General features: G+C 60.6%; 1 protein-coding gene across 2 annotated transcripts in view; it reads left to right on the forward strand.

The window, feature by feature from the left end:
- Nucleotides 1-23,753, forward strand: part of WNT7B (Wnt family member 7B) — a 54,283-nt gene that overhangs the window by 19,666 nt on the left and 10,864 nt on the right. For both annotated transcript variants that reach the window (XM_043882271.1, XM_043882270.1), the window contains exon 2: nucleotides 7,310-7,536. In XM_043882271.1, the coding sequence (XP_043738206.1) occupies nucleotides 7,310-7,536 (227 nt within the window). The remainder of the gene's footprint in view (nucleotides 1-7,309; nucleotides 7,537-23,753) is intronic.

The following is a 23,753-nucleotide window of genomic DNA, read 5'->3' on the forward strand; positions in this document are numbered from 1 at the left end:
TGAACATAAAAAACAAACACAAAAAATAAAGACAGTTTTAATTTTACAGTTACAGAGGAGCCTGGTGGGCTACAGTCTGTGGGGTCGCCACAGCGGCTAACGCTTTCACAGTACCTTGGAAAGCACAGTAGTTGGCACCCAGGGGCTGGCAGGCACGTTTACAACTTTGAAAGTTCACAACTTGAAGGTTTGTATGTAGAGGACTTGCTATACTGCAACAGCTTACTTTTTATTGAGGTATAACTTACATAAAACACAGAAATCTCAAACGGACAGTGTAAGTATGTCTATGTACACGGGCACCCGTGTAACCACTGCCCAGCTCGGGACAGAGAACATTCTAGCCCCCAGGAGGCTCCCCTGTGTACCCCTTCCCCCCAGCCAGCACCTCCCACCCAAGGGTAACTCTCTCCTGACTCCTGGCTTGATGCTGAGTCTTACCTGGACTGGAGCTTCTGCTATGTAGGAGCATTTGTGTTGTCCCGTCTTTCACGCAGCATGGTGTCTGAGAGTCAGCTGTGGTCTCGTCACCCGTGGTCTCGTCCCGCGGGGTGCATATGCCATAATCTTCCTGTCATTCTCCTGGTGGTGGTGGGTGGTTATTCTCAGTTTGAGCTGGAGACCTGCATGCGTGTCCTTTGGCAGACATAAGTGCTCGGTTTTCTTGGGTGTATAGACCCCAGGGTGGAATTGCTGGGTCAGAGGGGAGAGCTGGTCCAGGGATGAACCCCTCGGTGGGTGGGTGCAGTAGCCGATGTGGCACCCACCGGCTGCAGAGCTGCTGGTTTAAGCTTTGGTCCTCCGAGAGCCACAGCTGCTCTCTCCCTGGTCCCCACAAGGGGACTGGACCCTGGGGGCTCAGTGAAGAGGGCCAGTGACGGGTGCAGCCTCAGCCTGTGAGGGTTGGTTACTAATGGCTAACGCCGATGACCTCTCCCCACAGGCCAGCTACAACGCGCCATGTTCTTCGACCCATGCTCCCCTCCGGGCAGCTCTGTGATGTACCAGTGCAGTTACTACTCCCACTTTACAGATGTGGAAACTAAGGCCCTTTGTGGTTAAGAAGCTTGCCTGAGGTCTCAGAGCCGGGAAAAGGCAGAGCCAGGGTTGGCCAGGTTGGCAGAGCCAAGCTGGCCGGTACCAGCACTCACGTTCCTTACCCCTCCCCACAGCGTGGCCAGGTGCATAGCCTGGGTAAGGGCCCTGCAAACCACCCCCCACCCCGCCGCCCGTCAGTTGCCTGGCAGCACGCCTTCCCCTCACCCCCACTGGAACCCCTCATCCTACAGGTGGTCCCACCCACTTGGACCGCTCTGGCGGGTAAAAGATCTTCTAATAGTTCAGGGGCAGCTGCCTCCTGTGCCAATGCTGGTCTCAGCACCCTCTGGTCTGAGACCGGATAGCCCTGTCCACCGCCCGCAATGAAGCGGGGAGGGCTTCCTGCCTGCAGGGCCTGAACCTTCCTCCTCCAAACTGCCCCCACCAACCCGTGGGACTGGCCCTGGCTGGGGTGAGCAAAGTTCTGGATTTTCAGCTTTGCCCACTCCCTCTGGCATTTGCCTGTGTCCCGAGGCCCCCCGGATAGCAGAGGGGATGAGCCCGGAGCAAAATTTTCCATGGAAAGTCAGCGACTGAAACACGAGCGCCCCGCCCAGCTTCTCTGGGCTCAGGGCCCCACAGAGCTGCCCTGCCAGCCTCTCCCGGGGCACCTGGGCGGGCAGCTGAGGGTGGGCAGCCTCCTGGAGGGTGAGAGCCACCCCACCCCCAGTGGGGCATCTCGCTTACTAAGAGTCCCCTTAGCCTGTCTGCACCCGCAAACTGCCAGTTACCCCAGCATGCGGCCTGTGTCCGCCCTCCTGTCTCCTGCAGGGCACGAGTTATTTAGCGATCGTGTGTCTCTTCCCCTTTCCCACTCGGACAGTTTGGTTTCCTAACTCCCTGGTCTCTCACATCTGCAGCATCCCCACTTCCAGGCGGAAGGAACAGTCCTGGGGTGTGGGGGGCCAGGCCTGCTCAAGGAGGTCAGTGGCAGGAGGACGGGCAGGGTGCTAAGACTGGTGGCCAGATCTCGAACGCCAGCCACAGAAGCTGCCCAGAAACCTCGATCAACTAACAAGTGACCTGGAGGATTCATTTCATTTTATTTATCTGCTTATTTATGTATGGCCACACCGTGTGCCGTGGGGGATCTTGGTACCCTGACCGGGGATTGAACCCAAGGCCCTTGCAGTGGAAGTGCGGAGTCTTAACCACTGGGCCGCCTGGGAAGTCCCCCTGGAGGATTTTAAACGCAGGAAGGACGGAAGCTGTGCTGTGAGAATGAAAAGTGGGGGTAGTTTCCCACCCCAGGCCATCTTCTGTGTTACGCTCCAGCTGTGTGCTGCGCTTGGTGCGTTGGCTTCCCCAGTGGTTCAAGCGTAAAGAATCTGCTGCAATGCAGGAGACCCAGGTTTAGTCCCTGGGTGGGGAAAATCCCCTGGAGCAGGAAATGGCAACCCACTCCAGTATTCTTGCCTGGAAAATTCCATGGACAGAGGAGCCTAGTGGGCTACCGTCTGTGGGAGCGCAAAGACTCGGACGCGGCTGAGTGGCTGAGCACGCACATGTGCTGTCCTCTGAGCCACACTGCTGAGTTCTGGAAGCGGAGGCCTGGCGGAGTCGCCTGGGGCGGGCCCCCCAGCCTCTCTGAGCTCCAATCTGCACACCTGTCACGTGAGGGTGGCAAGGCTCATCCCACCAATGGAGGGTTGAGACTGCAGAGGCCTGTGTGGCCCAAGGTGGGTGCTCAGAATAGGAGTATTGAATATCTTTAGGGGGAAAAAAGTCCCCGCATTCTAAAGGACACAGCTCTGAAATCATTTCTGAATTATCAACCGTCTCTGATTGCTTATGCTTCTGGGGTGCAACGCAGCTCTCTTCTCGGAAGCCCTTGCTGCTGTTGTTGCTCAGTTGTGTCTGACTCTCTGCGACCCCGTGGACTGAAGCCAACCAGGCTCCTCTGTCCATGGGATTCTCCAGGCAGGAATACTGGAGTGGGTTGCCATTTCCTCCTCCAGAGGATCTTCCCGACCCAGGGATCAAACCTGGGTCTCCTGCATTGGCAGGCAGGTTCTTCATCACTGAGGCACCTGGGAAGCCCTTGTCTCACCTCTAAGGCACACGCTGGCATCTGGGGGATGGCTGGGGCCCTGTCCCCGTCCTCTGTCATCACCCCCACCCTGGGGGAAGCAGATGAACAGCCACAGGCAGGGAGTCGGCCGGGCGAGGCCCCTCTCAGCCCCTTCCACACATCTCACCCACGGCCGGGGTGTGCAAGTCCCGTGTACAGATAGCATTGTTTAAAATTGTGTCTAACCTAAAATTTCCACTTCCACGGTTGAAGTACACAGTTGCGTGGCGCCTGGTGCATTCGCAGTGTTGCGTAGCTATCACCTCTGTCGAGTCCATAACTTCTCCGTCAGCCCAGGTGGAAATCCCGCAGCTATGAAGCGGGGACGCCCCGCTGCCCCTCCCCCAGCTGTTTCCGTCTCCGCGGGTTTGCCTTTGCCCGACGTTTCTTATCAAAGGGATCCTACAACACGTGGCCTTTTGTGTCTGGCTTCTTTCACCGAGCATCATGTTTTGGAGGTTCATCCATGGAGCTTGTATCTGTGCCCCATTCCTTTTTATGGCCAAATAATATTCCACTGTCTGGAGAGGCCGCATCCTGTTTGTCCATTCATCAGCCGATGGACCTTTCTGCTACTTCCTCCTCTTGGCTATTGTGACTGGTGCTGCTGCGAGCATTTGTGTGCAGGTTTTTGTTTGAACACCTGGCTTCATTCTTTTGGGTACACATCTAGGAGTGGACTTGCTGGGTCCTGTGGTCATTCTATATTTAACTTTTTGAGGACCATCCCAACTGCTGCCCCGTTTTGCATCCCCACCAGCAATGCAGAGGGTCCCAGTTTCCCCACGTCCTTGCCCACGCCTGCTATTTTCTGTTGTTTTGATCGCAGCCGTCCTGGTGGGCGGGAGATGTCTCTTCACTGTGATTCTGGTATGCATCTCCCCAGTGCTTAGTGATGTTTAGAATCTTTCCACGGGCTCGGGGGCCGTTTGTCTTTCTTCGGAGAAATGGCTGAGCCCTTTGTCCATTTTCAAATTGCTCTGCCTGCTTGTTACTGAGTTGCAGGCGCTCTTTTAGACACGATCCTTGAGTATCTTTATTATTATTATTTTTGGCTGCCCTGGGTCTTTTTGGTGACTTCTCTTGTTGTGGCTCACAGGCTTAGCTGCCCCGTGGCATGTGGGATATTCCCGGACAAGGGATCGAACCGGTGTCCCCTGCATTGGCAGGCGGATTCTCAACCACTGGACCACCAGGGAAGTCCCAATCCCTGAGTATTTCCTCATTCGTCCATTGATTCATCCACTGGGGCAGTGGGCTACATGGGGGCAGCCGCGAGGCCCCAGGGTCAGCTCACACCTGCACTGCCCTGGACACATTTGTGGTCTTGGGGTGGAGGGAGGTCAGGTGTGGAAATAACGACTGAGACCAGGGCAGGGGGGTCCTGTGTCCACGAGACCAGTGTCCCCCATAGTTGTCCTGGGCAACGGGCCCACGTGATGCTGAAGCTGAAACTCCAATTCTTTGGCCACCTGATATGAAGAACCGACTTATTCGAAGAGCCCCTGATGCTGGAGGGCAGGAAGAGAAGGATGGCAGAAGATGAGATGGTTGGATGGCATCACCGACTCGATGGGCATGAGTTTGAGTAAACTCTGGGAGTTGGTGATGGACAGGGAGGCCTGGCATGCTGCAGTCCATGGGGTCGCAAAGAGTCAGACACGACTGAGTGACTGAACTGAACTGAACGGGCCGAGGGGCTTGAGCCCAGGCGGGCTTGCCCTGGGGCCTGGGAGGGAAGGAGAATTTACAGGACAGAAAAAAAGGGAGGGAGACCAGCGTCGCAGGCAGAGGGACCAGCAAGAGCAGAGGTGGCAGGGTCGTTAGGGGGCGGGTCCAGGGGAACTCCGGCTCTGGGCAAGGAGCCTGGGGAGCTGTGGGCTCTGAGGAGCATGATGGGGGGGTGTGGGGGGTGAGGGGTGGCCAGCCCGGAGGAGGGGCCCAGAGCTACACAGCCTCTTTTTGCCCCCGGGTCTGTCCTGTTAGACCCCGTTTGTCTGAAGCCCTGTCCCCAGAGCAGGGGTTCTCACCCTCGGCGGCCCAGAACCTGCTGGAAGAATCCAATGGGGAATGTGCTTTCCGCGTCCAGGCTCCGACCCGAGGCCTGGAGGCCGGTGCCCGGCAGAGTTCCCATCCATCTCGTTTCCCCGGCTCGGTTTTCTGAGCGTCTACGGTTACTTTGGGCTGAATTCCCCAGATTCCTGCCCGCTCCCAGCCCCGCCTGCCCAGATGCTCTTCCTCCAAGCCAGCCCCGGGCATTTCAGCCCATTGTGCCTGTGGGAGACTCAGGGGGGTCCTGGCCAGATTAGCGGGTGGGGCGGGCGGGCCACGGGGATTGAGTGTCGCCGGGGCATCCTGGGCGCAGCACGTGCTGTGGGCTCAGGCCCCACGGGGACTTTCCCAGCCGGCTCTGGGTGCCCAGCTGCCCTGGAAAAACACTGACTCGCTCCTGTCCAGAAAGGGGCTGGCACGCCGGTGGCAGAAGGCTCCAGCTCACTGTGCTGGGAGACCAGGGCTTGGGCAAGGGCTTTGGGCAAGGGCTTTGGGGAGCCCCTCGTGGCCTCCCTACTCCCATCTCTTGCCCTCTGGTCTGCTGTTTGGAAGTCAGACACTGTCTTAAAACCAGCTGTTGCTGTGGGCCTGCGAAAACCAGCTCCCCTCTTTTCAGCTTGCTGTCCCTTCCCTGGGTGCTTAACGTCAAACGGCTGATGCAGCTTCTGTGGGAAACAGTCTGAGGGTTCTTCAAAGAGCAAAACAAACGACCAGGTGACCCAACAGTTCTGCTCCTAGGTACATGCCCCGAAGAATGGAAAATGAGGACTCAAACTAAACCTGTGCGTGTGTGTGCAGGGCAGGGTTATTCCCAAGAGCCAAAAGGGGGAAGCAAACCCAATGTCCATCAGTGCCGAGCAGGTAAACAGCATGTGATCTTGCCATATGGTGGAATATTATTTAACCATGAAAAAGGAAGTTCCTGATACAACGAGGATGAACCTTGAGCAGGTTGTACTAAGGGAAAAAAAGCCAGACACGAAAGGGCACGTGTTGTTTGATTCCGTCTGTGTGAAATGTCCAGAACCAGCAAGTCCACAGGCGCAGAAAGCAGAGTCCTGGCTGCCAGGGGGCTCGGGGGGTGACTGCCGAGAGGGAGGGGGTACTTTCTGGGCTGGTGACAGTGCTTTGGAACTTGGTAGCAGTGGTGGTTGACGAACACTGGGAATGTGCTGGAGGCCACAGGGCTGTAAACTGCTAGAGTGCCTGCCACATGAATTCCACCTCCTTAAACAGACAGTCGGGCTGATGACAGACACCCAGAAAGTGCCCTGGGTTCCTGCAGGGTGCTGGGGGCCTAACTCAGAGCGTTTTCAGGAAGTACCGCCCTGAGGATGCTTCATCGCAGTCAAGCGCCTGCCGAGTCCAGCACACAGGCTCAGTTCATGCCAGCTCCTGTGTTCTCCTCTGCATGCACCCCGTCTTCCAGAAATGAGAATAAAAATAACGACAGACATCCCCGTGTGTGTGGCCTTTCTCCCCCATGCTTCTCTGGTCTGAGCCTGTGTGGTGGGTTATACAAACCCACATCGAGGGTGTGAAAACTGAGGCTCAGAGAGACAGGCTACACGCGGCTGGAGTCAGGACCCTGTGGGCTTGGCCCCCGGCCTGGCCGGCCCCCTTAGCAGCCTGCCTGGCTTCGAGCCCCTGAGGGAGAGGGGAGCTGGGGGTCTCCAGGTGATGGGGAAGTTGGGGTTTGCTGCTTGGAGGCAGCCGCGGACAGTCCCAAGTTCATGGCTGTCGAGTGCTGCAGTCTATGTGTCTGATTCTGAGGTTCAGAGAGGCGTGGTTCCTTGTGTTTGGAGGACTGTCGATTCATCGGACTTGTGACTCTGTGGTCCTTGTGATCCCGTTCTTGTGAACTTGGGGCTGAGGGGACTTGGAGGGTGCATGCGTGTCTTTTCAAAACAGAGTCCCACGTGCGGGTCAGTGGGCCGTGGCCCCTTGAGGGCAGGGGTCTGCGCTTCATTCCCTGGAGGGCAGGGCGTGGCAAGGGCCGGGCTCCCGGAGCATGCATTCGCAGCCCGAGAGGCCGGGTAGGGCGGGCACGGCGGGCGTCTCACCTCCTTGGTCCTCTCCCCTCCGCAGAGCGCTGTCATCCGTCGTGGCCCTGGGAGCCAACATCATCTGCAACAAGATCCCTGGCCTGGCCCCGCGGCAGCGCGCCATCTGTCAGAGCCGGCCCGATGCCATCATCGTGATCGGGGAGGGGGCGCAGATGGGCATCAACGAGTGCCAGTACCAGTTCCGCTTCGGGCGCTGGAACTGCTCCGCCCTCGGCGAGAAGACCGTCTTCGGGCAAGAGCTCCGAGTAGGTAAGGGTGCCTCCGGGCCCGTGGGAACCCGCCGTCCGGGCTGTGGGTGCCCGGGGGCCACGCACGCCCACACCCTCGCCCTCAGAAGGCTGGGCCGGCGCTCCCGCTCGCTTTTCTGCGCCCGCTGCATTCCTCTGCCGTCCCAGCACTGCTCTGCCGGCCCGGCCCTCTGGGGCTCCGCCACCTCTGGGACGAGGGGGGGTGTCGATGGAAGCCAGCCCGTGTGAATGGACGCGAGCCCTCCATCTGCGGTGTCCTGGGGTGGACGAGAGCGGCAGGCCGGCCGCAGCATGATGCGGGGGGTGTGGTTAGAGGCCCGCCTTGCAGATCGGTGGTCGCCGGGTGGTCCTGGGCGTGAGGCTCTGTCTCCCCACTTTGTCTCTGCATCTGTGTCTGGAAATGAGCTAAGGGTCGCAGCTCCTATGGGGGTGAGTAGGGGGCTTGATGGTAAAGGCCCCCAAGATGTGCTGTGTAAATGCCGCTGTGATTCTGAGAGTGGAAGGGACTGTAGGCAGGGGTCAGGACTAGCAGAGGGCACGGGACACCACAGCGGACTCACGGGACAGGGAGGCGTCCGGCTGGAGGGCTGGCCGGGCGGCTGGGTGTGCAGGGCAGCCGGGGCGGGGAAGAAGTGGGCCTCTGGGGACACCGTCAGTGACAGCCGCTGCAGCAGCCAGGCAAGGTTTCGGGGGTCGAGCCCCACTACGTTTGCACGTCCGTGCATCCTGCTCCCCACGGTGCAGGGGTAGGCTCCCTCAAGCCTGCTTTCCGGGGAAGGAGACAGGACTAAAGGGAGAAGCGCGTGAGGCTTGCGGAGTCCGACCTAATTGGAGCCGCTGTGTGACCTTTGGCCTGGCGCTCAAGCGTCAGTTTCCTCATCTGTGTGGGTCCCCCTCCCAGGGCCTCTTCCAGGGCCCGCCTGTGTGCGGGCTAAGTCGCCTGTCATGTCTAACACTTTGCGACCCCATGAGCTGTAGCCCTCCAGGCTCCTCTGTCCATGGAATTCTCCAGGCAAGAATACTGGAGTGGATTGCCACGCCCTCCTCCAGGGGATCTTCATGACCCAGGGATCGAACCCAGGTCTCCCACATTGCAGGCGGATTCTTTACCGTCTGAGCCACCGGGAAAGCCTATGAATACTGGAGTGGGTAGCCTATCCCTTCTCCAGGGGATCTTCCCGACCCAGGAATCGCACCCATAAAGTCTCCCGCGTCTTGCACCTCCTGCATCGGCGGGTGGATTCTCTCCCACTAGCGCTGCCTGGGTAGCCGTAGGTGCTTAATAATCAGCTGCTGCACAAGCGGGGCGGGGTGGGGGGGGCGCGGCGAGCCGGCCTGCCCCCTCCAGGAGTGTCAGAGGGTGGGGCGTGAGGACGGGGCGCAGTGCCCGGCGCGCTGTGACCCCAGGCCCCCGCTGCAGGCACAGGGCGGGCCTCCAAATCTGTGCGTGCCGCAGGTCCCTCCCAGGGAGCCCAGGCCTGCCTGCCGAGCGGAGCCGCAGCCGCTGGGACCCAGGCCAGTGCTGAGCTCCTGGGGTTCAGAGCGCCTGTGTGGGGCTGGGGGGGGCGCAGGGGAACCCCCAGGGCCCCTTTGCTGTGGGCAGCCTGTGGGTGGCACCTGGCAGCCCCAGGAGGGTGGGACCGCCCCCACCCCGGAGGGGCCCACCACCCAGGAGCGTCTTCCCCTCTCCCGGTGCGAGAGGGCGGAGCTGCCTCCACACCCGCCGCGGCTGGGAAGGCCTGGGCCCTGGTGCCCACTCAGCTGCCTGGCACCCCCTTCCCCGAGACCCAGGGCTCCCAGAACATGGAGGTCCATGGCCACTCGGGGGAGCTGGGTTCAGATCCCCCACTTCTGATAGCCCCGCCTGCCTCCCTGGGCAAAGGGGACCTTGGTGGACGTGGTCCATGGCCTGAAGAGAGGTAGGAGCTTGCCCTCCACTTAGGACCTTGAGACACAGGCGGTGAGGGGGAGCTGGCCACTCTGTGCCTCTCCTCAGGGCCGCGCCCCGGGCGGGGAGGTTCACCAAGAGTACCCAGGAAATGCCGGGCTCCACACAATGCACCCTGCAAAGCCCAGAGGAGTGCTATTGCCCCCCAACCCCCACCAGGGACTGGCCCACCCCCGCAACAGGGGACCCAGATCACTTTTCCTGAAAGCATCCCCTGGTGCTTCCAAGGCTCTTGGCTAACAGCTCCCAGCTGCTCCTTCTTGGAGACCAGCCCTCTGCCCACGGAGAGAGGCGCCTACCGCCAAGGAGGGGTCGATGCGGTGGGGAGGCTCTGCCTGCGACTTTCTTCATGCCCTGAGCTCCTCTGGGATCAGGCCTCTCCAGCTCTGCTTCACCCGTTTCTCTCTCAGGAACACTTCAGAGGCAGACTTTAGGCAGAGATGTCCACCCACCGTCCGCGTCCCTCACTTTGCCCCCCTCCTGTCATCCCCGTGCATGCTCAGCCACTCAGTCGTGTCCGACATTTTGCAGTAGCCTCCAGGCTCCTCCGTCCGTGGGGATTCTCCAAGCGAGAATCCTAGAGTGAGTTGCCATGCCCTCCTCCAGGGGATCTTCCCCACCCAGGGATCGAACCTGCCTCTCCTCTGCCTCCTGCCTTAGCAGGCAGATTCTTTACCACTGCGCCACCTGGGATGCCCCTTGTCACCCTCTGCCAGGCCATTCGTTACCTTCGTGTGGCCGACCGACCCTCTTCCTTGGCCGGCCTTGGTTCCCATGCGCTTCTTCTTGCTTCTCTGGTTGCTCCTTCCCAGCCCCACCCCAGGCAGCTCTCCCCCAGGGTCAAGACCAGCATGTCCCCCGCCCCCCCGGCCGTGGACCGCTAGGTGAGGCTGACCATGGGCGCCTCCGGCTGAACACTCAGCGTCTTGCCCATGAAAGCTCCATCCTCAGCCTCCCCTGCTGGCCTGACCACCCCGTCATCTCGGCAGTAACAGTCTCTATCCCTCTCTCCACGCTGCCCCGGGGTCTGCCTCTCCGCCGGCAGCTGTCAGTTCCTCCCTCTGCCTCCTACTTACGCCAGCCTTGTCACTCCCTTCCCCCGAAACCTGAAGTAGCTCCCTACTGCCCAGGATGAAAGTGGCTTCTTAGCGTGGAGTCTGAGCAGCGCCTGCCATACCTCACCCCTGCCTCCCTCCATCCCTTCTCGGAAGCTGAGCTCCAGCCATTGCCGCCTGCCTTCCCTTCCCCTTCCCTCCTCTGGGACTTTGCTCCCGCCGCTTCTCACCCTGGGAGGTCCTCCGCCTCACTCTCCTTGCTCCATTTCCCCACTGGCCTTTTTCCACCCATCCCCGGCTCTTCCTCATCCACAGCCAGGCCGAAGTCACGTCCAGGAGTGTCACCCTCCCGGGGTCGCTCAGCCCCTGCCCTGAGGCCCCTCTGGACTCTGCCTGCAGTGGGCGGGCTTCCTCCCACCAGACTGGCTCCCGCCCGGGGCCTGGCGCCCTCCCCGGTCCCTTGCTGTCCTCTAAGGAAGGCCCAGCTCTCAACCAGGGGGGCCCTGGCTGCAGGCCGAGCCGGGCTGAGCCCTGGGCCAGCAGAGTCCCGCCGGGTGCGGCGATGGTGGTCCCAGCTGGCACCCTGCTCCTGCCAGGGCTCAGCTGCTGGGAGTCACGAGCAGGAAGTGAGGCCAGCCCGTGTCAGAGGTACGCGGGTGCCCCGGGCACGGATTCAGAGCCCGACTCTGGGCGGGCAGGCAGTCACTCGAGCGGTGCCCATTAATGATTGGCCCTGCGAGGGGGGATGGCCTGGGTGGGTGGGACAGGCCCCCTTCAGGTCCTACCCGTGACCTTGGGCCATGCCCAGATGTTGAGAGCTGCAGGGAAACCCTTTAAACGCACTGTTCAACCTTGTCCAAGTTCCAACTCCTTTTCCGGCTCCTGGTGCTGTGGCTTGCATGCCCCCGGGACGGGGGCTTACTCCTTCATGGGAAATTGACGTCTCTTATGATGACCCTGCGCCAGCTTTGGCCTGGGGCCCTCTGGGTGCCAGTCTCTGTCTGCTGGCTCTTTCCTTTTGAGCTGAGGCCCACCCTTGCCCACTGTCCACCAGTGCGGTCTCCCCTCATGCCTGGCAGCCTCCACCCTTGGACCCTGAGCCCACCCAGGGTTATTTCCTCATCGCGAGAGTGAGGTTGGGCCACCCTGGCCCCTTCAACGCATCTCTCCCATTACCTGGCAATGGGCTTGCGGGGGTGGGGTATGGGGTAAGGATGGAGGGGACGTGAGAGTCTCCAGGGTGAACCTCGTATTCCAGGGACACCTGTTAGCGACTCAGGGCCCCCAGGGCCCCTGACCGAGGCAGGGCATTTCCGACAGGCGCCGTGATGGAGCCAGGAGTCCTGTGGAGCACTTCCTTGATGGGGTGAGCGTTCGTGGAGACCCAGTGGCTGTCAGAGTGACCCAGATCAGCATGAAGCTAAGAGCAGGGAAGGGGGCCCCAGGTGGAGGTAACGCCAGGAGCCAAAGCCCAGAGGCCAGAACGCAGGTGGTGTTTTTCCAGGAACTGCGGGAATGTCAGAGCACACCAGAAGATGGGCAGACCCTTGGCTGCCCAGGAGGGGTCGGGGCTGGAGGTGCCCACAGCGCGAGTGCTGTGAAGGCCAGGAAGGCCCAGATGGGTCCCTGCCGCCGCTGCCCTGACCCCGGCTGAGCCCGGCACCCCTGGAGACCCTCTGGCACGGGTCACGGGGGGCTGCGGCTGTGGCACTCGGCCCCCGCCTGCACCCTGAGCTGTCATGGAACACTGAGTCCTGCCCATCACATGCTGCTCGGACATGACCAGGCATAGGGCCACCCCTAATCCCGCCTCACGTGGGGCCCATTTGCTCTGTGGGTGAGATCGGCGTTGGGAGCAGGCCCTCTGCCTGCTGGCCGCCTGCAGCGGGGGCTCAGCAAAGGCCGTCTGTTCCTGAACAGTCCGAGGGAGCAGAGAGACCTCCCTCCGCGCGTCCGAGAGGGGCCGGTCTGGGGGCTTCCCCGTTGGGGCCTCGGAGGAGGAAGGGTAACTCCGGAGCCCTGTGCCCCTGTGCGTGCCTGGACCCCTGCCCGGGGCCTCAGAGCGCAGGCTCAGCGAGGTGCCAGCTGAGTCCCCAGGACGGACCAGGGCTCGAGGGCTGCCCTGTCCCCTCTGGGGACACAGGCCCCCGCAGGCAGGGAAGCCACTTGAAATATGGCCCGTGCAAACCGCGATCTGCCGTGTGTAGGATACTGACAGATTCCAAAGACGTCAAAAGAAAAAAGCAAGTAAAATGTCTCTTCCGTAATCTTTACATTAAGATGTTAAAATGGTAATATTCTGGCTTCCCTGATGGCTCAGTTGGTAAAGAATCCACCTACAATGCAGGAGACCCCGGTTCCATTCCTGGGTCAGGAAGATCCACTGGAGAGGGATAGGCTACCCACTCCAGTATTCTTGGGCTTCCCTTGTGGCTTAGCTGGTAAAGAATCTGCCCGTGATGCGGGAGACCTGGGAGATCTTTACATTAAGATGTTGAAATGGTAATATTTGGATATATGGGCTAAATAAAATATGTCACCAAATCTAAGTTCACTTGCTGATCTTCACTTGTCTTCACGTGGCTGCTAGAGAATTTTAAGTGACCCCGGTGTCTCCTGTTTGGACCTCTGTTTGTGGCACTCCTCTCCGAGGGGTCAGGAGTTGCCTTGAGTCACCCTGATCAGGGGCAGAGTGGACGTTTGAACCCAGATCTGAGTGTCTCCTCCCAGGACACCATCCTCCAGCTCGGCCGAGGGCAGAGGGTCACGCCGTCTGCCTCCTGGGGCAGCACGTGGGTGTGAGGGTGGCTCCCTTCAGCAGCCCCTGCCGGCTCAGCCTGCAGGCATTGAGTGCCTGCTATATGTCAGGCCTGGGGCAGGCGCTGGTGGTGGCGTGAAGACCACCCGGTGCTGCTCTTGGGGGAGCCGATGGGGCCGGGAGGCCCGGCTGAGCCCTGGCCTTGAACCTGCACACCCTCTTAGGGATGAGCATCTTTGTTCTGTCTGTCTGGCCACTCCCTACCCCCACCCCCACCTGGGGGCCCAGCCCGAGGCAGCAGAACAGACCTTTTTGAGGCTCAAGGCTCGGGGTCCAGGCCGCCAGGAGACTAGGGACACCCGGGCATCAAATGTCAGAGTCGGGAAGTCCCTGAGGGCAGCGCTCCCAGCGGTTCACTCCTGGTTCAGGACGGATGAGGCCTGTGATCACTCCGGGGGCCCTGGCTCTGCGCCTACATCGGAAGGCCCCTAGCTGCCCGGAACAGTGGCTCCTGAGGCAAGCAGGCTCTGGACTGTCTGACAGTGACCAGCTGGGGGCTTGGGCTGGCCGGTGGCCGATCCCTCCATGTGGCCCCTCGAGGCCTGCCTGGCGCTCATCCAGGGTGGGAATTTTCCAGCCTCGGCTGGCAGAGCCCGGACAGACAGGACAGGCAGTGGGTGGAGAGAGGGCACTGCAGGAAATACAGAGCAGCCTGGGCCAGCTGCCCTGGTCCCACCAGGTGACCCTGGGGAGGGTCACAGCCTCACATACTCGGGGCCCCCGGCTGCCCACCCGCCCTGGGACCGAGGCCGGGGTCCTGACTCCCCCAGGACTTGGGACGATGTCTCCCCAGAATAGGGGCAGGAAGTTCCCTCGGCGCCCACCCCGGGGCCCTGCCCAAGGCTCCACGGACAAGGGGTCCAGGCCTCTGGGCTCTCGTCCACCGCAATGGACACAGGTCACCGCATGGGCAGGCCTCCACCCTCGGGCTCCCGGGGCAAACCTGGCCCAGATCTCAGCCTGTCTCCCCGCGGGCCCCTCCTGCCGCCGCAGTGGGGGCACCACCCCTCCCAAGGCCGCTGCGGCCAGGCCCTCACGCAAATGCCGCTCACTCCCGGTTCCACTGTCCACATGGCAGAGACAGAGGCCCCGGAAGCCTGACCTGCCCGAGGTCACACATGGGTGAGAAATGGTCATCTGATCCCAGAGGGCAGCCCTGTGCCCAGCGATGGTCCAGGCGCCTGGTTGGGGAGGGGGCAGGGGGCAACTGTGGGATGAGGGGAGGGGGCTCTGGTCACGCCGAGTTCCCTCTCACAGGCATCCGCTGATTTTGCTGCAAGGCCTGATGAGCGGGGGAGCATCTCCAGGGCAGGCTGCCGGGGCTGACCCCCCTCAGGAGAGGGGCCGCCCGCTGGAAGATGGGGTCCTGGGAGACGCCTGGCCTGCCCTCTCGGAGCCCCAGGCAGGACAGGAGCCCCTGGAAGTCCAGCCCAGCTGGGCCTGCAGACCCCTGGGCCCTGGGCCAGGTGGGCCCCCCGGGCCCAGCCCGAGCCCGGCTCCGCGGGAAGGCCGCTGCGGGTGCGAGGGCCCCGCTAGGTCAGAACAAAGGCCTCGGGCGCGGGTGTGCCGGCGTGTTCGGACCTGGCACGGCTGTTTCCAGCCCTGTGTTTATGACAACGGCGGGGAAGAGCTTAGCGCGGAGACACTGACTCAGCCAGGAACCAGCGGGGTGGGGGCCGGGTGGGGCCAGAGAGGGGGGGGGGTGCAGCGAGGGACAGAGGGATGGAGACGCAGACGGGGGGCAGGGGCGGGGACGGGCAGAGCCTCCCAGCAAGAGCGACCCGGGGAGGGCAACACACACAGCAACAGGCACACACAGGCACGCACACGAGCACACACACAGCACAGAGGCGGGCTTGCGCCCACCCGCTCGCCCACCCAGGCCCGGGGTCCAGGTCGCTCTGAGATGAGTGATAAAAGCAGCCTCCTGCGCTGAGCACTTCCAGAGCCCTCACGCCACTGCCTGGACCCCGAGAGGTGGGGAGGGGGTACAGAAAGAGGCAACAGGGAGCAAGAGAGCCTCTCTGCCATCACTCAGGCGGTCCAGGCCAGGCTCCCTTTCCCAGAACCCCAGGTCAGGCCGGCAGGGGCCGGTGGGATGGGGGCTCTGGGCTCCTGAGTCTTCGGGTGCACAAATGGGGCTTGGGGGCCTGGCAGCCTCGAGGCCCCTGTGGGCTTGCCTGCCCCCACCTCCTGCCTCCAGCCACATGTGCCGGGACACAGCGCAGGCAGGGGGCACCTGCCCAGGTCCCGCGACTGGGCCAAGACTGGGGCCCAGGGGCCAGGCTGGGGTGTGGCAGCTCTGGGGGGCACACGGGCACTGCACCTACCCTGCTGGGGGACCCCGGGAGCCGCTGGTGCAGCCAGGGATGCCTCCTGGCCTCTGTCTCTCCACCTACACACTGCGGGTAGGGGAGGTGTTCTCCCCGCCTTCCAAGCTCGTGGGAGTCTGAGGCCCAGATTGGGTGGGGGTCTCAGAGGACCGGGGGAGCCCACCAGCGGCGTCGTCCCACTGGCTGGGCCTGGAGGCCCCATGAGCCCACCCTGGCCCACGCGCCTACCCTCCTGGCAGCCTCACTTGGACCTCGAGTTCCAGTCTGGCAAAGGTTCCTGTTAAGGAGGCCTAGAACCCACTGCACTGGGCCCCACCCCCGTGTTACGTGGGCAAACAGACTTGGGGGAGTGAAGAACCAGGCCAGGGCCACCCAGGAGCCCCGGGGCCATCAGGACGGGTCTGCGGGTCTCCCAGGCAGGGCTTGAGTACTCGGCTGCCCCCTACTTGTGGCCAATGCAGCACCTTGATTTCCCCCAGCCGGGACCTCTCCACGCCTCTCCTGGTGACGGCCCTACCAGCTGCCCATTCCTTTTGGACGTGTCTTTCCCCAAACCTCCTCACCCAGTCCCCCAGCTGGTCCCATTGGCTTGACCCTCAGACTGTATCCCAAGCCTGGCTACTCACCTCCTCCACCTGGCAGGCCATCAGGGTTTCTTACCCAGACCCTTCCACAGCCTCCCCATGGGTCTCCCCGCTTCCACCACACCCCTGCCATCAGCAGAGGGTCCTTTCCAAGGTCCATCACAGCAGCCCCTTCCAGGGGCTCTTTGTCTTTGTAGAACAAAATGTAAACTCTTCCCCATGGGCTCTCAGAGTCGACACAGTGTGGCTGTCTCTCCTGCATCAAACCACACACCCCCAGCTCATTCTCTCCTCGGGGCCTTAGCATTGCTGTTCCCTCTGCCTGAACACTGTTCTTTGCGCCTTTGCACGACTCACTTCTCTTGTGGTTCAGGACTTACCTTCGGTATCCTTGTTTATTTATTATTTTGGCTCTGTGGGTCTTAGTTGCAGCACACAGGATCTTCATCTTCATCACGGTATGTAGGGTCTTTTTAGTTGTGGCATGTGGGACCAACTTCTCTGACCAGGGATCGAACATGGGCCTCCTGCATTGGGAGTGCAGTTTTAGTCCCTGGACCACTAGTGGGAAGTCCCTTCAGCCTCCTTCCTGAGAGGGGCCTGCACTGGCCGCCCTCCACCCAAGTGCCTCCCTGCAACCACCCTGTCCGGCTGACCCTCCGTGGTTCTGACCGAGGCTGTCTGCCTGCACGCCCTGCGAACCCCTCCCAGCCCATTAGTCTCGTCCTGCTGTTTGGTGGCCTTGGGCTTGGGGATGGGTGGGGGCTCCAGTCCGTGGGGTCGGTGAGGAGGGCTGACTGTGCTTGGTGCTGGGGAGACATATGGATGGTAAGTGCAGGGACGTGAGGGAAGGAGGGGTGAGGTGGCGTAGGGTGCCTGGGTCCCTGGTCCAGTCAGAGAGGCTGGAGACAGACCATGTGGGTTCTCCATTCTGGTGGGTGGAGAGTAGCCTGAGCATGGACTCCGGGGTCCTGGGTCAGATCCCAGCTCTGTGGTCAGCCTGCCGTGTGACCTCGGGCCGGTTCCTTACCTCCTCTGAGCTAAGCACCCTCACTGTGAGGGGCGAACTCCATGAAGGTTTAAATCGTCTAGAACGAGTTGTGTGCAATCCCCTGAAAGACTGCTTAAGGTTTTTTTTTTGTTGTTTTTGGTTGGGGGCAGTTTTTTTTGCTGTATTTTTTTTAATATTTATTTTATTTGACAGCGTCAGTGCAGCACACAGGGTCTTTGATCTTCCTTGCAGCATGAGGGATCACTTTTGGTTGCGGCATGTGGGATCTAGTTCCCTGACTAAGGATCGAACCTGGGCCCCCTGCATTGGGAGTATGGCGTCTTAGCCACCGAACCACCAGGGAAGTCCCTGCTATGTTTGTATAGCAGCTTTATTCAGATATAGCTCATATCAGTACAACCCATGCGTTTAAAGTATACAATTCAGTGGTTTGAGAGTAGTCATAGGTTGTGCAACCACCACCATAGTCGATTCTAGAACATTTTCATCACTCCAAAGAGAAACGCTGTACTCTCAGCGATCACCCTTCAGTCCCCCTCGCCCTTGGCAACACTTGTCTGCTTTCTGTCCCTGTGGACTCACCTGCCCTGGGCATCTCACATTAGTGGGGTCATCAATAGGTGGCCTTTTGTGTCCGGCACCTTTGAGCGTCACGTTCTCAAGGCTCATCCACGTCGTAACCTGAGTCCGTACTTTGTTCCTCGATGTGTCTGAAGTGTTTCGTTGTGTTGAGGGACCGTGTTTTCTTTATCCACTCATCTGTTGATGGATATTTGGGTTGTTCCCACCTTCTGGCTGTTGAGAATCATGCTGCCATGAGTATTCACGTACAAGCTGTTGCATGGACACGTGTTCGTTTCTCTTGGGTTCATATCTAGGGGAGGGGTTGCTGGGTTACAGAGTAACTCTGTATTTAACATTCTGAGGAACTGCCAAACTGTTTGCATAATGAATGCACCATTTTCCATTCCCACCAGTGGTGCATGAAGGTTCTGGTTTCTCCACATGCTCATCAACACTTGTTAGTGTCTTTTTATTTTAGCCATTCTAGTGGGTGTGACAGGATGAGAGGGTTGGGTGGCATCACTGATTGACTGGACGTGAACTTGGGCAAACTCCAGGAGATGGTGAGGGGCGGGGAAGCCTGGAGTGCTGCAGTCCACGGGGTCACAAGAGTCGGACACGCCTTGGCCACTGGACAACGACAGCAGAGTGGGTGTGACATGCTCTCATCGTGGCTCTGAGCTGCGCTCCCTTGATGGCTGATGATGTCGAGCATCTTTGTGGGCTTAATGGCCATTTTTATACCTTCTTTGGAGAGCTGTTCGTTCAGATCCTTTGCCCGTTTTTAATTGGGTTGTTTGCCTTTTTATTGCTGAATTGTAGAAAATACTGTGTTTTTTCAGAGCAGGGGAAGTACAGGTTGGCAGAATGGTGGGGTTTGACAGAACCGAGCTGTCGGCCACAAGCACGGACACACATTTGCTCACGCTCCTGGGAACTGCATTTGTGCACATGTAAGTCCAGGCATACACCCAGGACACGTGTGTGAGGACTCCGGCAGCGGTACACAGGATGCCTGGACCTGTGCACACCACGGGGAGCCCGTGTGTGGTGTGTGACACACGTGTGGCCAAGAAGCGCAGGTCAGCAACCCCTGTGTGCTGGGCCAGGCCTGCCCCTGGGACCACACGTGGGTCCTCTGACACGGGGACTCGGCTGTATCAGAGCAATTACCCTTCTTGTCCTTATTTTGCAAAGCGGGGACACCGAGACATACAAAGGCCCCTTCATTGGTCCAAGGCCACCCAACTGGTCAGTTTTAGGGTCCAGACCTGAACTCGAGGGCTCTGACTCCAAGGCCCCTCCCTGGGACCTTTGACTCTGACCTCACCTCAGTCGTTTCAGAATGTCAGGTCTGGGTTCTCCACTTCCTGGGCTGCTGCGTGACTTTGGGCTGCATGCTGCCTCTCTCTGGGCCTCAGACTCCTCGTGGAGTAGCACCAGATGGCCCCCCAGGTCCTCCCAGCTCCCCTTCTCGGAGGGAACAAGCGCCTTTCTCACCTTGCCTCCCAGGCCCGCAGTTAATCAGGTCATCATGAGCTCAATTAGTGCTGGTCGTGGCTTTCTGAAGATAGCGTGCCAGGCCCCTCGGGATGCTAGGAAGTGGGATGTGACTTTGAGTGGACCGTGAGATAGGTGTGTGTGCCTGGGGCCTGGGGCAGGCGGGCAAGGGAGCTCTGCCCTGGGAGGGCGAGAGGAGCCCTGTTCTGCCCAGGCCCCCGCGTTACCCTGTAGCCTCATTTGTCCCCCTCAGTGTGTGCATGTCTGCTGGCACTCAATCATATCTGACTCTCTGCGACCCCATGGACTGTAGCCCGCCAGGCCCCTCTGTCCATGGGATTCTCCAGGCAAGAACACTGGAGTGGGTTGCCATGCCCTCCTCCAGGGGATCTTCCTGACCCAGGGATCTAACCTGTATCTCCTGCATTGCAGGCAGATTCTTTACCACTGAGCCACCTGGGAAGCCTGTCCTCTCCAGTAACTGCTCTCAAATCACTGCCTGGTCCCCAGCATCCTCCTTGAGGTCAGGGTGAGGGGATGGCATGGTGGGTGAGGCCCTGATGATCCGGGAAGACCCTCTTTCCCTGGACTTCAGGTCTGGCTGGCATGCAGTGGCCGGGGTGGGGGGTGCGTCTTTGCTCGGGGTGGGGGGCGAGGTTAAGTCTGAGTAACCAATAGGAAAGAGCAGAGCCGGGTGGCCTCTGAGTGGCCAGCGCCTCAGTTTACCTAGGGGGCAGTGGTCTCCGAGGGTCAGCTGTTCTGGATTCATCTAGAATATGTGTGGAGGGGGCAGCTGGGCAGGCTGCCTGGGAGGAGGCCATGGATAGCGCAGAGGTGCCTGGCCCGTCCTAGGGGCCCCAAGCTGTACCTGGCCATCCGCGGCCCGCCCTGGCCCCCTCATTTGGTGTCCGTGAGGGCGATGCCTGTTTATACTGTTTTCTCTCCTGGGACTGTGGGGTAAATGGGGGCACAGGCTCAGAGAGCGTTTGTGACCGGCCTGGGGCTGCACCGCAGGTGTGAGATTACAAGGCCAGGGCGTTCCTGCCTGCTCCTCCCCGCGTATGCCCGAACCTCCCTCTCTGCTTCCCTGAAACCTTGGGCTGGGGGCAGGGCTGGGCTCATCGAGCCCACCTTGACTTCCCGAGTGCCAGACAGACTGCCAAACCTACTGCTGGCTCTGGGGTCTGCGGGTGCAGATCCGTCTGGGGTGCGCTCCGGATCCCAAGCGGGGCCCCTGGGCTCCAAGAGCAAAGAGTGCCCCCCAGGACAGCGGCTGGCCGCACACAGACTGTCCCCGCTGCCTCCACCCAGCTCCCCACCCCCATCACCGGCTGCATCTGGAGCAGCCGCTGAGCTTGCGTGTCCATCGCTGCGGCTGCCTGGGCAAATCACTTCCTGCCACTGAAGCTCAGTGTTCGCATCTGTGAGATGGGTCTCATCCAGAGGAGTTATTCTGTGGGTGGTCGTGAAGATAGAAGGGGATGATGCCATGGCGCGCATCCAGCCCCTGCCCTGCTCATGTCCGGGCTCAGGGGGTAATGCTGCGGGGTGGGGGCACACGGAAGAATCAGACGTGGATCCCACCCACCACCCCTGCAGCCCGTGGGCACCTGGCAAGAGCCAGGGGAGGCCATCTCACCTCACGGGGGGGCTTCTGGAAGCAGGGGTCCTCCTACCTGCGTTCAGAGCCTGGGTGCGCTGCGGGCACGTGGGCAGGCAGGCAGGGCTCCAGGAAGAGGGGGCCAGTGTCCTCCACGCAGGCAGCAAGGAATCAGGCTGCTGTTTATCCCAGCAGAGTGGTGTGCATGGGGGCACAGCTGCACCTGCCCACAGGCCACCAGCTGTTGGGCTTGGACTAGCAGGGCTTCCAGGAGTGGTGGGTGGGACGCGTGGGCCTCCAGGGCTGGAGGGCATCTCGGGGCCCGGGAGTCCCGGATGTTTGCTGGGACAAGGCCCACGGGTTTGAGGGGCTTCTCTCTAATCCCAGCCCTCCCCCTTCTCACCCTGGAGGACAGGCAGCCAGCCCCTGTCCTGGCTGTGATCTGGTCGGGGAGGGGGCGGGCCATGTCCTCCCTCCGGGCCGGGCACACTGTGAGTCAGCCCCGAGTCAGCGTCCAGTTCTGTGAAATGGGGCGACAAAGCCGTTGCATTAAATGAGATGCACCTGCAGAGCGCGGAGGGGGGCGGGTGAGCGATCCCCTCCATCCCAAACGCCACGTGACTCCTCGGCTCCCCAAACCACGCCTGCCTCATGCTCACCTCCCCCTTGTCTCCATGGTGAGATGAGAGGGCTTGGCTCATTAAAACCAAATAAAAAAGGAATTAGCGGGAGTGGCAACCGGGTGAGTAACTGATGAGTAAATGGGTCTGAGCTGAGCACGGGCAGAAACCAGGCGGGAGCAGAAAAGATGGGGCGGGGGGGTGCGTTTTGTGAAATGCCCTCCAAACACGCAGCCCGCCCTGGCCCAGGCACCTGCTGGCCTGCTTGGAGCTTTAGGGTGGGGGGTGTGGGAGTCCCCCTTCTGGCTGCTGCTGGGGAGGGAGGGTGTTTGGGGAAGAAGAGGAAGGAGGGGTCGGTGGGGGGGGTGTCCAGGGCCTCCGAGGGCACGCCCACATCCTGCTCACTCAGGCAGGGCTTGGTTGTGGGACTTTCAACTCCGTGGGCCTGGCCTCCTGGTGGATTACACAACCGAGGAGATTCCTCACACTCCAGCGTGTGGCACGGCCCACTCCGAGGCTAGCTCCACCTCACCAGGGCTCCCAACCAGTGTTCAACTGCCGGCTAGCACTCCCCCACCCCCCACCCCACTGCACACCTGGGGTCCACAGATGGTCCAGAGGCAGAATCCCCCTGCCAAGGGGCTGTGCGTCCTCTTCCCTGGTCTCTTCCTGCCCACGATGACTGAGGGCAAAGGGGCCACGGAGGGGGTAGGATGACCTCCGTGACCTATGCCCCAGGCCCTCCCTCTGCAAAGCTGGGCTTGGATTCCACTGCCCGGGTTCAAGTCATGCTTCAGCCATTAACACCTCGTTTCACAGCTTCCTGATAGCTCAGTTGGTAAAGAATCCACCTGCAATGCAGGAGACGCTGGTTCAATTCCCAGGTTGGGAAGATTCCCTGGAGAAGGGATAGGCTACCCACTCCAGTATTCTGGGGCTTCCCTTGTGGCTCAGCTGGTAAAGAATCCGCCTGCAATGAGGGAGACCTGGGTTCCGTCCCTGGGTTGGGAAGATCCCCTGGAGAAGGCAAGGGCTACCCACTCCAGTATTCTGGCCTGGAGAAGTTCATGGACTACAGTCCACGGGGTCACAGAGAGTCGGACACGACTGAACGACTTTCCCTTCACTTCACTTCACAGCTTCTGTGTACCTCGGTGTTCTCACCTGTGATGTGGCAATAAGGATAAAACCTCCAGTCGTCGGGAGAGGTCGATGAGAACACGTATGAAGGGTCAGGGGGTGCTGGTGCTATGAGAGCCGGTGAGGAGGAGGGAAGCACAGCTCCGCTGATCTGCTTGCTAATTAGTTCCAGGAGCCCCCGCCCCCAGAGCCAGTGTGAGCTCTAAGATCTGAACCCCACAGCTTCTCGCTCGCCCCCACACCGGCAAAAGTGCCACCTGCTTCACGGCACGTCGCTGGCCACCCGCACGTTGGCTTCCTGGCACCTCGGCCACCTTTTTTCATGACTCTTGATCTCCTACTCCCAGCCCAGGAACACCAAACTGTTGTACACCTCTGCACCTACTGTATGCGCACCAGGAGCGTGCACCCACCACACACACAACACACACACATTCACACGCACCCATGAAGAGTTAACACATACTTCTTGTTAAGACTTAAAGATGTCACCTCTTGCAGGAAGCCTTCCCTGACTGCTCCACCCCACCCCCAACTCCCCACCGAGAGGCAGATTGAGGAATCCTTGGAGGTTCCGTGGTTCCTTGTGCCCCTCCTCGCAGAGCTCTGTGGTCACCTCCTCTCCTGGAATCCCCCAAGTTCACTGCCACCTCCCTTGCCCATACATGCCCATGCATGAGCTAGTCAGCAGGCTCTGCTGGGCTCGGGCGACACCAACACGAACAGAAGGAGTTCAGTCGCCCACTTCCCACCTTGCTCTCCCTGCCCCTGTCTGGTGCTCCCGGCTAGTGGCCTGGATGGTGCAGAACCAGGGCTCCTCCAAGACCCCCTCACTGGGCTGAGGCTGACTTCTGATGGAGCAGGGCCATCAGAGTGGTCCCCAGGCAGGAGGGGAAAGTGTAGGCAGGATGGGCCCGCCCGGGAGGAGGGGCGGGTGAGCAGCAAGGCCCTGGGAAGGTGGTGCCCTTTGCAGCCCCTGGTCTTTCTGGGGAGGAAGGGATGTTGGACACCACCCTTCCCTCAGCTCTTCTCAGAGGATGGAAG

Source organism: Cervus elaphus, chromosome 22 (genome assembly GCF_910594005.1).
Source record: "Cervus elaphus chromosome 22, mCerEla1.1, whole genome shotgun sequence".
NCBI classification, from domain to species: Eukaryota; Metazoa; Chordata; class Mammalia; order Artiodactyla; family Cervidae; genus Cervus; species Cervus elaphus.